Source organism: Capsicum annuum, chromosome 3 (genome assembly GCF_002878395.1).
Source record: "Capsicum annuum cultivar UCD-10X-F1 chromosome 3, UCD10Xv1.1, whole genome shotgun sequence".
Taxonomy (NCBI): domain Eukaryota; kingdom Viridiplantae; phylum Streptophyta; class Magnoliopsida; order Solanales; family Solanaceae; genus Capsicum; species Capsicum annuum.
The window spans coordinates 230376801-230391258 of record NC_061113.1 but is presented as its reverse complement, the minus strand read 5'-3'; the positions used below and the strand labels follow the sequence as shown (position 1 = coordinate 230391258).

General features: G+C 36.9%; 1 protein-coding gene across 4 annotated transcripts in view; it reads left to right on the top strand.

Annotated features, from left to right (window-relative positions):
• Positions 1-762: 762 nt before the first annotated feature.
• Positions 763-14458, top strand: part of LOC107863108 (protein DEFECTIVE IN MERISTEM SILENCING 3) — a 35387-nt gene continuing 21691 nt past the window's right edge. The window contains exons 1-2 of one of the 4 annotated variants that reach the window (XM_047409450.1): positions 763-953; positions 2043-2413. In XM_047409450.1, the coding sequence (XP_047265406.1) occupies positions 2219-2413 (195 nt within the window). In that variant the 5' untranslated portion in view covers positions 763-953; positions 2043-2218. Of the gene's footprint in view, positions 954-2042; positions 7835-14458 lie in introns of all 4 variants that reach the window. The other 3 variants (XM_016708883.2, XM_016708884.2, XM_016708885.2) reach the window with 3 other exon arrangements.

Sequence of the window (14458 nt, the reverse complement as noted above, 5' to 3'; positions counted from 1 at the left end):
AAAATCCAACTCTAATGGTGCAGGTGTAGATTTTCAGAAGTTCTCTCTCCATTTCTAAAATATATTTTGCATAATACTTGTCAGAAAAATAAGAAATTAATAATTTCTTGTTTCTATCTTTATCTTAGACCTTAATCATGAATATTGAGAAATATTAATAATACAAAACAAAAATATTATTTTCTTCGTTTATTTTTATTTATCGACTATACTAAATATAGATATTTAATAATTTTTAAATTTAAAAAATTAACAGATAGTTTTTCCATTTCCTCTATTTTACCCTTAGTTATTAATTACAGTCATTATCAAATACGTTTCTTAAATAATTGAATTAATTATATTCAATCGTATTATTTATTTCTTCGTCTTATTTTATGTGTCATCATTATCTTTTTGATCCGTTTCCAAAAAAAATCATCTTTTTTTATTTAATAACTATTTAATGATATTATTCCTTTTTATTTTTATTGGACTTAATAAGAAAAAATAACTAAAAAGTAAATATTCAATCAACTTTAAAAGGAGTAATTTTATAATTTTATGAAGTAATCACTTATTTTTAAAATTTCGTGCATGATTAAAAGATGATACATAAAATGAGATGAAAAAAATAAAAATAATTTACGTGTCAAGTGAATAATGAATATGAATAGAATGAGTAAATGAAGATGTATAATAAATATGACTAATTTAATCAAATTATTTAATAGTTAATAGTATATTTTTTAAACAGTGTGGAGCTTAAAGTTGAGCCAGATTTTAAACGAAAAAGTGCCAAAACGCTTTCATTCCCATCCTCGTTCGTATATTCCCCCTTTGGTGTGAGAGCTCACGCTTATAGTCCCGTCCCTCCCACCCCCGTTGCGGCGGCAGTCTCACTCTCCTCGGAATATTCCGGCAATCCAACAATGTACGGAGGCCAACGGAGAATGCCGATCGGTAATGACAAGGTACAGCTTCGTCATTTCCCTCTCCCTTACCCTCAATTTTTAGTGAATTACTGCTCTTCAAGTAAATTCTGTGTATTGTGAAAACACATTAAAGTATCTCGTTTCTTTGAGTTTCGAACCTGAACTATTGGTGTAGGAGTTTCCAACGTCAACTATCATGTGTGTATTCCTGCTTTTTTCCTTCAAAGATTTTGGTTTTCTTATTCTTCTCACCTTTCTTTTCCCTGATTTTTGTCATCTCTACTAAATAGACATCTGTTGAGAATTTGGATTCCAAATCTTTGGTGATTTTCTGATTATTGATTAGTTTATTGTGGAATTTTCTACTAATGATGTTTAAGATGGTTCAAATTGGGGAGACTAATTAAAATTCAAACTTGCGGGTTTGAATGCTGAAACGGAACTCCATTAGTTTAATTTGATCATGATTAAGTACCAAAACAGAGCTTGTATATACTGTAACTATGTATGCTCGCATGCATAATGATGCCCAGAAAACTGCTTGCAAAGTAGTCCTTTTTACTTGCATGTTCCTAGGGGAGTTTAAGATGCCTCCAATTGTGAGGGAATTAATAAAAGGAATACAAGGTATTGGTCTAAAAATTAAACACCATGAGGATAATATCAAATTCTTAAAGGCTCAGAAGAATAGGTTGGGATTGTTCAAAATATGCAAGGTATTGTTTCTTTTTCAAGTTAATTGGGTGTGCTGTAAAATGTATGTGCAAAATCTTGAAAGGTTACTGAAGTTATTTTGTTCTTTCAGTATCCTATAATATAATGCTTTTACTCTGTCTTTACTGGAAGGAAACAATTAAACATCGTAAGATTTTTATATCAAGAGAGACCATCCACATTTCAAGTAAATATGGATTTCGTGATTACCTGTAGCGCAAAATATCAGCCATCAGTTTGTTTGAGTCTGACAGAGGCCTAATATATTGTTATTGGTTTAATGCTGTGTATTTCCTATTTAAAAGCACTCTGTGCAGACTATAGCATTCACTTCAATTTTTTTTTCTTTCCCTTTTGCATTTGCCTTTTCACTGTTTCTCAATTTTAATTCCCTGTGCTTGTGGGATATTGTAGTTGCTCTTGGCAAGATTCATACAGCAAGTGGAACTGGTTCAGAAAATAAGGAATCTGTCAATGGGCAGAATGCGGAGGAGACCATTGAACAAATCTTAAGATATGATAAATCTGCAGCTGGCATCTGTTGCCAGTTTAAAGCTCGTCATGGAACTGAGATTACTCATAGTTCATTTATGAAGGACATGATGGGAATTATTGCTTTGCTTGGGAAGGTTGATGCCGATAATCTCCGCAGGTTAAGTCACGTAGCATCCAGAATTGCTGACTTTTTTACAGAAAAAGATGGAGATTCTCGGACGGGGAAAAGCGGCACTCGACATCTATTAAACAAGACCAAGAACAAAGCCATACCATGCCCTCGGGAGAAAGTAAGAAAATATAAATAAGCTGTTCTATGAGTCCACTTTCTATGCTAGTTCTCTACAGCTGTGTTCAAAAAATTGTAGCACTTGTTCACCCTGTCTCAATCAAGATGACAATATGTGGCTGCATGAAGGTGAAGATTTAAGACAATTATCTCGCTGTGTTCTGGTCTTTGAATTTGTCACAGGTATACTTAGAGTAATTATGGTTTGGAGGTCACACTTTAGGGCAGAAGGTTAGATGGTATTTGAATGTTCTCTTGGTTGCTTACAGAATAGGCTTGGTGGTCGTACTTTTACCTACTTTCTTACCAGTAGTATAGCACTATTTTCATAGTTTCTTGTTCTTCGATTTCGGTTAGTACTTGTTTGTTTTTTTGTGCTTTGGTTATCACATAATTGAGTTGTCATTACTGTTCTTTCTTCTGGATGTTGTGTACTACTCTCCATTTTGCTTTATTTCATTGTTGTTACTGCCTTCATTCCTATAGTCTCGTTGTCAAACTGAAAGATTGTTGGAGTGAGTCAAAACTATATGCGATTGAGTAGGAGCCCATTGCAATTAATTCTCCATTCCATACTCTGCAGTCCCATAGCATGATGAGACCCCCACTGGACCCTTTAGAGTTCACATCTCATCCGTCTGGATTCCCATAATTGTTTTGCAAAAAATCTGTATTCTTTTCTAGTTTAGTTTCCTGGAAACAGTAAAAATCCACTCTCCATTTAAGAATTAAGCTCTTAATGAGATTTCTTTTGGAAATCATATTAAGTTCCCTCACGTTCCATCAGATGATCTTGACATTCATTGATAAGTTAAGATGAGAGGGTTCCCCCTACTTCTGGTGCCCTCAACTTCTTCTTTTAGTTTTGATTCCAAGTTTTTAAGCTCATTCTTGCCTATTCCCCTACTCTAGGAGTTCTATTTCTCTCATCTCTTAAATAGGCAATAAACCCATAAACAATATATTAGCTCTCTGCCACCTCATTCAAATAAGCGGATGACTGATATTTTGCTCCACGTAATCACGAAATCCATAGTTAATTGAAATATGAAAGACTTCCCTTGATACGAAACTCTTGCCACGTTTGATTGTTTCCTTCCCACAAAGAAAGAGTAAAAACATTATATTCTAGGATACTTAATGAACAAAATAACTACAGTAGCCTTAGAAAATTTTGCACATGCATTTTACGACACACCTAATTAACTTAAAAAGAAGGAAACATTACCTTGTGTATCCCAAATTGACTAATCCAACCTGTTCCTCTGAGCCTTTAAGAATTTGATATTATCTTTATGGTGTTTAATTTTTAGCCCAATCTCCTGCAGTCTAAGTTGCTTGAACTCGGGTGCGGGTATTCAAGACTGGTGTGGATCTAAGAGTCAGATTCGTCAAAATTTAAATTTTAAGATTCGGGGGTGCGAATCCAAGGATGGATACGGGTGCGGGGATTCGGCAAAAAAAATCAAATATTATGAAAATAGAGTTATAAAGATATTCTAAAATCCACTATTGAACAAAAAACTAGAAAGCATCCCAACTTATGACATTAATTCATAGGTTTAGGAGTTCCGTTGTTTTACCTTTTTTAGTTACTTTCGCAATTAATTTTACTTTTTGAATTAGGAGTCCCCTAGCCGACATGTCAACTCTCAAAATTGTTAGCCTATTATTTCCTCTTACATATTGCCGACATACTAGTATTAACTTTACCATTTCTATGATAATTCTATTACTAATGAGTATTATTTTACTACTATATTAATACGAATTCTAATAAAAATATAAGTAATAAAGAGTCTTGAGATCTGTGTCTCTTTCTTCCCCAAAAGTTCGACGACATCTTTACTCGCAAATTAGTGTCGTCAGTTTTTCCAAGACGACGCGAGAAGTATGAATTTTCCCCTTTGTTTGGCCTGAAACTTTAAGCAACTAATATATATATATATATCAACAAGCAACTAATATATATATCAAGAGGAAAAGCTACAAAGGAGACAGAGGTAAGGTGTAAATTTGTTTTATTTTTATTTTAAGATCGAATTCTCCATTTCCCCCCAAATTTGTTCTTGATTTTGGTCAAAGTGTCCGGATTCATTTGACCGAATTTGAGATGCACCCCTCACCCACACCAGCGTCGGTGTCTCATCGAGATGGGTTCGGTGGAAAAATCGAAGAGTCCATGCAAACCATCCTCAGGTTTCTGTTGTAGTCAAATCATATAGTTGAGTGAAAAACTATTACCTTATCAAAACAAATTTATATTGTCATGAATATAGACCTATCTACGTCACAATATAATGTCATATGCATTACCATCTCAAAAAATGGTTGTACGTAGATATATCTATACCTAGTATCAAGACTATTGTGCATATTGCATCCATGAATGATAAATAAAATGAACTATGTAGATTTCTTTCGTAATCTTAACAACCTTGGAATTGCAGAAAACTGCTTCAGCAGCTGCAAATTTGTAGTCTGTTAATCTGGCCTCCTTGATTGAGTGATGGATCATGCAAAATTGGTGCCTTAGAACTTATGGGTAGCTGTAAAAGGAACATAATTATTGTGTAAAATGGATTAACAAAATCAAATAAACTAAGGCAGGGACTACATAGTAATCTTTGTAAAGTTCTTTATTTTCACTAGATGTCTACAACTAGAACCCTAAATTAGACATGACATGGAGTAACTTCAGCTTATCAAGGACATGACCCTAGATAGGAAGGTGTAGAGGAGGCAGATTAAGGTAGAAGGATAGTAGGAAGGAGTGTGTCAGTGCTAATAGGTAGGAGGACTTTGTTTTGTTATCCGTGCTAGTAGTTATAGTACTAGTATTATTCACAGTGTTTTATCGTTTGTCATATTGTTTGGTGAGTCTTGTTTATGTTATTATTGGGCGTGGTAATTCTTATTGTTTTTTGTCCCTTTACTATTTCTTTCTCGACTGATTTATGTTGAGTCGAGGGTCTTTCGGAAACAACCTCTCTATCTCATCTCTGAGGTAGTGGTATGGACTGCGTACACTTACCTTCTCCAGATTCCACTTGATGCGAATATATTGGGTATGTTGTTGTTGTTGCTCGACAACTAGAAGCCTAGATTCCCTAATACCTTAATTAACTATCAGCCAAATTAAAGGGGCATTGAAATTGACGAAGAATTGTATCAGAGCACATGCATGAGAGCTTTATCGGTGATTAATTAAGGAGCCGTTTGGTTATGGGATGAAACCAAAGTTGATACGTGAACAACTTGGTTATTCATGTATTAATTTTATAAATCGTTTGGTTTGCAAATAGGATAAAAGTTATTCATGTATTAATTTTCTACTATGTTTGGTTGGTATATTCCAAATGTTGCATAAAAGTTATTTACATATTAATTTTAGACGGTGTTTGGTTGTGTTTTAGTAATTCTACGTAATCCATACTCACGTAACTTATGAGGAAATCTATGTATAATTTTATGTGGGGTAGAAGGTGGAATAAGTTATGAGTGGATTAGTTATAATTAATTAAAATAACAAAATTACACATTTACCCGTATCATTCACTTTATTAAATCTTTTTATGAGATTTGTTAACTTTTGATTTTAGTTTGGTTTATTAGAGGATCTGCTGCTAGATTTGAAGGATTTTAAATCCCCTCTAATAAAACCAAACTAAAACCAGACCCTCATAAGTTATTATGAAACAAAAGGTTAAATCCCATAAAAGTTTAACCACTGCTGATTTTAGTTTGATACTACTGTGTGAATAAAATCAGCTAATTGAGTTTGCTAATTTTTACATTGAAAATTTAGCAAACTAAAATAACTGATTTGATTCAGCTAAATTAGCTTTTCAGGGGTTTCAAACTAAATTTAACCAGGTCTGATTTTATCCAAGTTGAAATCAAACTACTGCTGATTTTATTCACTTTAAAACCTTTTATTTTTTATGCATGGATTAATTTTAGCTTGCTTTTAAAAATAATTTTTGAACTTTTTACTTTTGATTATATGGGATTCCTACATAATAAACCCTGCATAAATAATACATGCATAACTAATCCCTGCACAACTGAACTCTACATAACTAAACCCTACATTATTAATACCCGCATAACTAAACTCTACATAATTAAACCCTACATTATTAATACTTGTAAAACTAATACATGTATTACTAATACCCGCATAACTCTAGCCAGTAACCAAACGGCCCCGAAGTGTTCTTATGATTAATTTAGTGAATTAAAGGACTTCTAATTCACTAAACAATCGAGGATAAAAGAGAGGGAAATAGAGAAGTTGTTCCCTGTCATTGTTGATGGAGGACATTATCCGTTGGCCGCTGTCCATCCTTGGGTCACCGGAGATTTCTAGGAGAGTGAGACTGGTGCCGTAAGGGGAAGTGGAGAACAATGAGCGTGACTTCTGATAGCAAAGTAGAATATAGGGCTTGGGAATGAAAGATTTTTGACACTTATATTTGGTGACTAAATCTGACACACTCTACATGTGTACAATATTTTCAAATTTGATTTTCTTTTTGTAAAATAATCTACACACTCCAATTTAGAGTTGTCAATATGGCTGGCCCAGCTCGTTTGGGCTAGTCCATGCGGGTTTTGTAATTTGACGGGCTGACTCATCATTTTGATAGACAGGTTACTGAGTTGTCTTTTGTGGAGTCATAGGAATCATTTGATCTTTGTTTGGAAAGGAATTAAAAGTGTAGCTGCTGCATCCAGATATGCTTTTATATGACAGTAGGAATAACTACTAATTATTTGCTTTTTGCCGCGTTGAAAATAGTTACATTAATGTAAGTTACATATTACTATTTCGGGGAAAAATACAAAATGTAATAGCTTGGGAATTGTTAATGTTTAAGAAAGGGCTGAATGTCCTTAAATGCACTAATTTTTGATTTGTTTTGATATCCCTGCTCTTTTATTCTATGGAGTTTCATTTAGATACCACTAGTAATTAAAACACAATTTTTAACCCCTCTGACCATATAATGAGTTGAACAAAATATTGAATTTCATGCTTATGATTGTGAAAATGAAGATTTAGAACGACTAAACTAGACGGAAATTTAGATCGGCTTTGTTTCTCTCCCTTCCCATTTTCTGTTCTCCCTCCTCCTAGTTTTCTTTACAGAATGACTAACAAGATTTCTAATCAATTTGGGCTAATATTGGTACAAATTTTAGTGGGCTGGAATATGTGGGATTGAAATTGAAAATATTGTACTTGTGTAGAGTGTGAGTCAGTTTTACGCACCAAATATAAGTGCCTTCACGCCTTCACGCCCAAGCCCTATATTCACTTTTCTTTCAGAACTCACTTGCACTATTCTCCACTCTCCCCCAACAACGTCAGTCTCACTCTTCTCGGTATCTCCGACGATCCAACAAGAAGGTGCAGGTTCTGCCTTTCCCTCTCTTTTACCTTTCAATTGTTTAGTGAATCAAAGGAATTTTCTACTCAATTGGGACACACTCATTCTGTCAATCGCGTTTCAGGATGAGACATATAAACCATAAAAACACTTAATTAATCACTGATAATGCCGTCATGTATGTGCTCTATGTGCTCTGATATTCTTCGTCAATTTCGAGACTCTTTTAATTTGGCTGCTAATTTAGGTTATCAGGGAATCTAAGCTTCTAGTTAGAGCTTTTACGATATCCAACTGTATCAATATACACCATGATTACGTAGGAAGGAGGATTGTAGGATCTAGTGGAAATGTGAATTTTACAAAGCAAGAGCTGGCGGGTGAGGACAGATCAGGGGCGGATCTAGGGCTCTGCGGGGTTGTTCACCCGAACCCATGTGTAAAGTTCTCAACCTTAGGATCTTGACAAAAATTGCATCTTCTAAAGGAAATTTGTATTTCCAAAATCTCCGCAGAAGGAAAGAAATCTTAATTGGTGGCCCTTAAATCCACAGTTTCTTATATTTTATGCTTGTTCTTTCTTTGCCTTATCAACTGATATGCAGACCCACTGTAAATTTGCCTGTTACTTCTACCTCCACTATATCATTAGGAATTAACTCCCTAAGTTTTGTTGCATTTCATCTCCCTAGCCACTGTTTCATGTACCTGCACCACAGATCTATCATAGTCATGATTTGTACCAGTAGCATGACACAGTGTTCCTAATTACCTAGCGAGAAATGAGATTGCCCTTCTCTTCGTTGCCACCATATTTCCTATTCTATTTGATCTCTCATCTGTATCATCTTCTTCCACACATATGTTTCCCTCCTATTCAACCAACACAACATGCTCCTTCTTTAAGTATTTGTTGCTTAGAAACATCCTCCAGAAAGATTGCTTGGTTGTAAGGCTCCACCACAGTTTAGCAAATAAAGCTTTTAAGACATCCTGTGGGCGTTTAAATCCCCTCCCATCTTCACTACAAGGATGGCATAGCAAAGTCCAAGAAGTTTAATGTTTGCTAGAATTTCCTACTGAATTTCTCGAGAAAAAAACTTAGCAAACATCTGTGAAGGTTGACTATGACTCATGCAGGAAGAGGGTCACAGGCTGACAGACATGCTTTGTAGGGTATGCTTAATGAGAGTGATCCTACCACCAATAAATAGCAATTTTACTGTCCAAGAAAAGAGTATGTTACTCATTTAATCAGTGATTTCGTTGTAATGTGCATTCTCCCCCCCTGCTATAGTAGATTGACACCACTAAGTATGTAAAGGGGAACCCTTTTCTTGTAATTCTTGTAATTGTGTTCACCAATGTCACCACCTCTGCGTTTGTATTTTCATGCATATCACTACACTTTTTCCTTAGTTAATCAGCTGTCCACTAACATTCTCATATGTAACCAATGTTTCCATCACCAATTTTAAGGGAAAATTCATATGTAGAAGTGAAAATTATAGTGTCATCAGCCTATGTTAAATGGTTGATGTATGGGCTCCACTTTTGGCAATCCCAAATCCTCTGAACTGCTCATCCTCCTGTAGGCATTCATGGCTCTTGACATGCGTAACAGATATGATGAGTAAAGTTGGGGAAAGTGGATTCCCTTGTTTCACTCCCCCTAGTAGATTTAAAGAAACCCTGTGGCTGACCATTTATTAGAATAAAATACCAATTATTAGAGTGATTCTGTATATCATGTCAATTAGCAGTTCTCCAAAGCCCATTCTTCTTACCACTTTAGTTAGGAACAACCATGAACTCTCTCGTATGCTTTGTCATGTCCGGCTTTATCACATCGTTATCTGTCTAACCCTTTATCCCAATATCATGCACAATTTCTTATACTTAACCTTGTATTTTCAACACTGCCTCTTCCGTTAATGAAACCTGCCTGCAGGGAGATGATTGTTGGCTGTAAGAAATCTGCCTGGTGGAAGCTAATTGTTGGCAGCAAGTGTACCAGTCTTTCATGTATAGTCTTGGAGGAAAATCTTGCTTGTTAAGTTGGTCAAACTGATCTGAAAAGTTCATGATCTCCTCCTTTTTGGGCAATAATATCCTATTTGTGCATGTGACATATTTTGGTAATTCATGTGCGCAGAAGAAAGATTTTTATCATTGTTACCACATCTGTTGCAAGTATGTCCCAACAGTATTGCTAGAACTTCCCAGTGAAACCTTCACTTTCCGGGGCACCTGCACGCCCTACTAAATTTAGACCAAATACATCTCTTTTCACTTCGTCTATCTCTGAAAGTTCATGAATCAAATTATTCTGCTCTGCGTTAATTAACTAAGGTATATAATTCAGCATCTCAAAGTTTGTTGGAATGTGATCCTCAACAAATTGATCTTTGTAAAACCTTAAAGCCTCATGTGTGATAGCGTCCTCCTTATCCCACCAGTTCAATTAGGATCTTGAATCTTCCTCAGTTGAATCTTCTTAAGTTGTAGTTTCTTTCTCAATTAGAATGAAAGAACTTAGTGTTCCTGTCACCTATGTTGCTCGGACTCGGGTGCAGGTATCCGAGACGAGTGCGGATCCTAGAGTTGGATTCGTCAAAATTTTAATTGTAAGATTTAGGGGTGTGAATCTATACAAAACTTCCAGTTAGACAATGCTTTACTGATTTTCTTCAAATTATTTGTACATTAAAGAAAGGGGTCCAAAGTAAATGCCTGACTATCTCCAAGAGTATGTCCTGTCTCACCCAAAATAAGATTTCTTAGTTACCCTACTATCCTCTTTGTAATATATCGAGAGGTGCATGGTCGGATCCTTTTTAATTAATTTCTCCACTTCTAGGTTAGGAAACATAAGTATCAGGACCTGATTACCCAAACATCTATCTGGTCTTTTAGAAATGCAATCTCCCCTTTTTGGCTTGATTTTCTTGACAAAGTAATCTTGATCTTCCTTTTACACACAATCTTCATATATCACTGCTGCTTACCATGATTAGAAGTTGATATGTGTTAAAAATTGAAACCCCTATACATTAAAAATAAAAGCATGAGTTAATATTATTGGAGCCCTGTGTGAGAAGTGAACAAGGTTAAAAGTGGAGCCTTGTTCATTGAAAGTGAGTACAGGTTAAAAGTGGAGCTCATGCGTTAAAAGGATATGCACTAGTTGAAAAGGGCCCTAGCGTTGAAAGTATGCAAAGGTTGAAAGTTGAAGCCCATTCGTTAAAGTAAGCATGAGTTGAAAATTGATTTTGGATTTAAAGATGGATCAACAGCAGGATTGTTGAAAATCTTGGTGAAACTTCTTTTCTACGTGTAGTTGGACATAAATCTTCATTACCATTAAATTGGTTGCAACTTGATTTGAAATTGTTTTAAAACCTGTCTTTAATCTCGTTTCACCAAGCCATTGGATCTTTAAATCGTAGGACCATAGGATCGTTGGCTCTGATACCATGTGAGAAATATAAGAGAAAAATATTATTGAATTTTCTATCGGAAACCACCTCTCTACTTCACAGGAGGTAGTGGTATGGTCTGCGTACACTCTACCCTCCCCAGACCCCACTATGTGGGAATGCACTGGGTATGTTGTTGTTGTGTTGTAACTACATTATTACATTGACGCCCTATTTATAGACACTACATTCCAATCCTTTTCCTAATAGGACACTATTTTCAAGTAGGAATCTATATGCTGTTCCTATTTCTACTCATATTCTAACAATTGTTATTTATCAAAACTTGTGTTGTAGTATATTGGTTTTATTGCTTGTGGCATACATTGTTGATTCTTGATTCTTTCTTGTAGATTTATTGCTTTCGGCTTACGCTGGTGATTCTTGATTCTTTTCTATAGATTTCTGTTTGTTTCGTTAGCATATAATGGTTACAACTTCAAGCTTCATTACTGATTCACTCATTATACCATTGTGTCTTGTTAGCCTTACCTATTTGCGCACCTTCTTATTTTCTTTTCTTATTGAGTAGTGGTTGTGGTGTTCGATGATAGACTAGGGTCATCTCATAGGTCGGGGTCCGGACTTGGGCCTAGGGTGAGGTCTGAGTTTGATGCTGGGTTAGGGTCGAGTTTGGGGTTGGGGAAGGGGTAGTAGGGTTAAGTGGGATAAGGGAATCTCTAGGTTGAGAGTTGGGTCTTGGAACATAGAGACATTCAAGGTAAGTCCATAGCACTCGTGAAGGTTCATAGGAAGAGAAGGATTCATGTAACTTGTGTTGAGGAAACCAAATGGGTAGGTTTTTAGGTGAGGGATATGGACGGGTATAAGTTGTGGTACTCTGGTAGCGTGAGGTATAGGAATGGGTAGGTATCTTATTAGATGAAAAACTTAGGGGGCAGGTGGTGGAGGTTAAGCGGGTTAACGATGGGTTGATGTCGATTAAGTTGGTCATTGGAGGGTCTATGTTAAATGTTATTAGTGACTACGCTTTGCAAGCGGGCTTGGAAGAGGAGGAAAAGAAGAGCGTTTGGGAGGTTTTGGATGTGGTGGTGAGAGGCATTCCGAGCACTGAAAAGCTTTTCATAGAAGGGGATTTCAATGGGCATATTGGGTCTTCATCAAAAGGCTATGAGGATGTGCATGGAGGTTTTGATTTCGGGGAAAGGAATGACGGAGTAGCTTCACTTTTGGATTTTGCTAAGGCCTTTGGGTTGTGGGTAACGAATTCGAGCTTCCCAGAGAAGGAGGAGCACCTTATCACCTTTTGTTGTTCGGTGGCCACGACTTGGTCTTTTAACTCCTTAGGAAGGGTGATAGAGCGCTATGTAAAGACTGTAAAGTCATACCTAGCGAGAATCTTTCAACCCAACATAAACTTCTCTTAAGAAGGGTGATAGAGTGCTATGTAAAGACTGTAAAATCATACCTAGCGAGAATCTTTCGATCCAACTTAAACTTCTAGTGATGGACTTGAAAATCAAAAAGGGCAGAAAGAAAAGAGGTGTGGAGGATCACCCTAGGATTAAGTGGGGTAGCTTGACTTTGGCTACTGCTTTGGAGATTAGGGAGAAGTTGAAGATAATTAGGGCTTGGGAGAGTAGAGGAGATGTGGATAGTATATGGGAGACGATTGCCAATTGCATCTAGAGAGGTGTTGGCTGTCTCGAGTGGTCGATTTGGGAAGCACCGAGGGGACTGGTGGTGGAATGAAGTTAAAAAGAAAGTGGAGATTAAGAAGGTGGCCTATGCAAAGTTGGTTGAGAGCAAAGATGACGAGGAGTCGAGGAGAAGTGGAAGAATAGGGAAGAATATAAGTTAGCTAGGAAAGACGCTAAGTTAGTGGTTACGACGGCCAAGACAACAACTTTTGAGAGCTTGTACATGGCTTTAGAGGAGAAAGGCGGAGATAAGAAGTATAGGCTTGCCAAGGCTAGGGAGAGGAGGGCCCGTGACCTTGGCCAAGTAAAGTGCATCAAGGGAGAGGATGGGAAAGTGTTGGTGGAGGATCACACATTAGGAGGAGGTGGTAGTCCTATTTCCATAGACTTCTGAACGATGAGGGGGACAAAGGTTTCGTGCTGGGGACTTGGAGCACTCGGAAAAGTGTCGCGATTACAGTTATTGTAGGTGTATCAAGGTTGAGGAGGTCAAGGATACTTTAGTAGGATGCGTAGGGGTCTGGGCGACTGGGCCAGATGAGATTTTGGTGGACTTTTGAAAGAGCATTGGAGGACCAGGTATGGAGTGGTTGACTAAGTTGTTTAAAATCATTTTTAGGACGATGGAGATACCCAAATCTTGGAGATAGAGTATGATGATTCCATTATATTAGAACAAGGGGGATATTCAGCGTTGCTACAACTATCAGGGTATCAGGTTGTTGAGTCATACTATGAAGGTTTGGGAAAGGGTGGTAGAGTTGAGGCTGAAGAGTATCATCATTATTTTTGAGAATTAGTTTGGTTTCATGCCAAGTCGCTCGATTACTGAGGCCATTCACCTCGTGAGGAGGTTAGTGGAGCAGTTTAGGGATAAAAAGAATGACTTGTACATGGTGTTCATCGATCTCGAGAAGGCGTATAACAAAGTCCCTTTGTTGGAGGCTAAACCCTAAACCCTTTGTTGGAGGCTAGAGGTGTGCCCGTGGTATACACTAGGTTGATTCAGGACATGTATGACGTAGCGAAGACTCATGTGAGGATGATAGAAGGAGATTTGGAGCACTTTTATGTTTTGACAAGGTTGTATTATTGATATCGTCTTAGTTCGTTTCTATTTGTCTTGGTGATGGATGTTTTGACACAACGTATTTAAGAGGAGGTACCTTGGTTTATGTTGTTTGTGGATGATGCTGTACTAATTAACGAGCCCCAGGAAGGAGTTAATGATAAGTTGTAGGTTTTTTAAAGGGTTTAGGTTGAGCGGGAGCAAGACGGAGTACTTGAAATATAAGTTCAGTGATTCAACGTGTGAGGCTGGCGTGGTAGTGGAGCTGGATCTCAGGCCATTCGGAAGAGGGATTGTTTCAAGTGTCTTGGGTCTATGATTAAGGGGAATAAAGAGATTGACGAGGATGTCACACACCGTATTGGTGCAGGGTGGTTGAAGTGGAGGTTCGCTTCGGGAATCTTTTGTGAAAAGAAGCGCCTCCTAAGCTTAAAAGTAAGT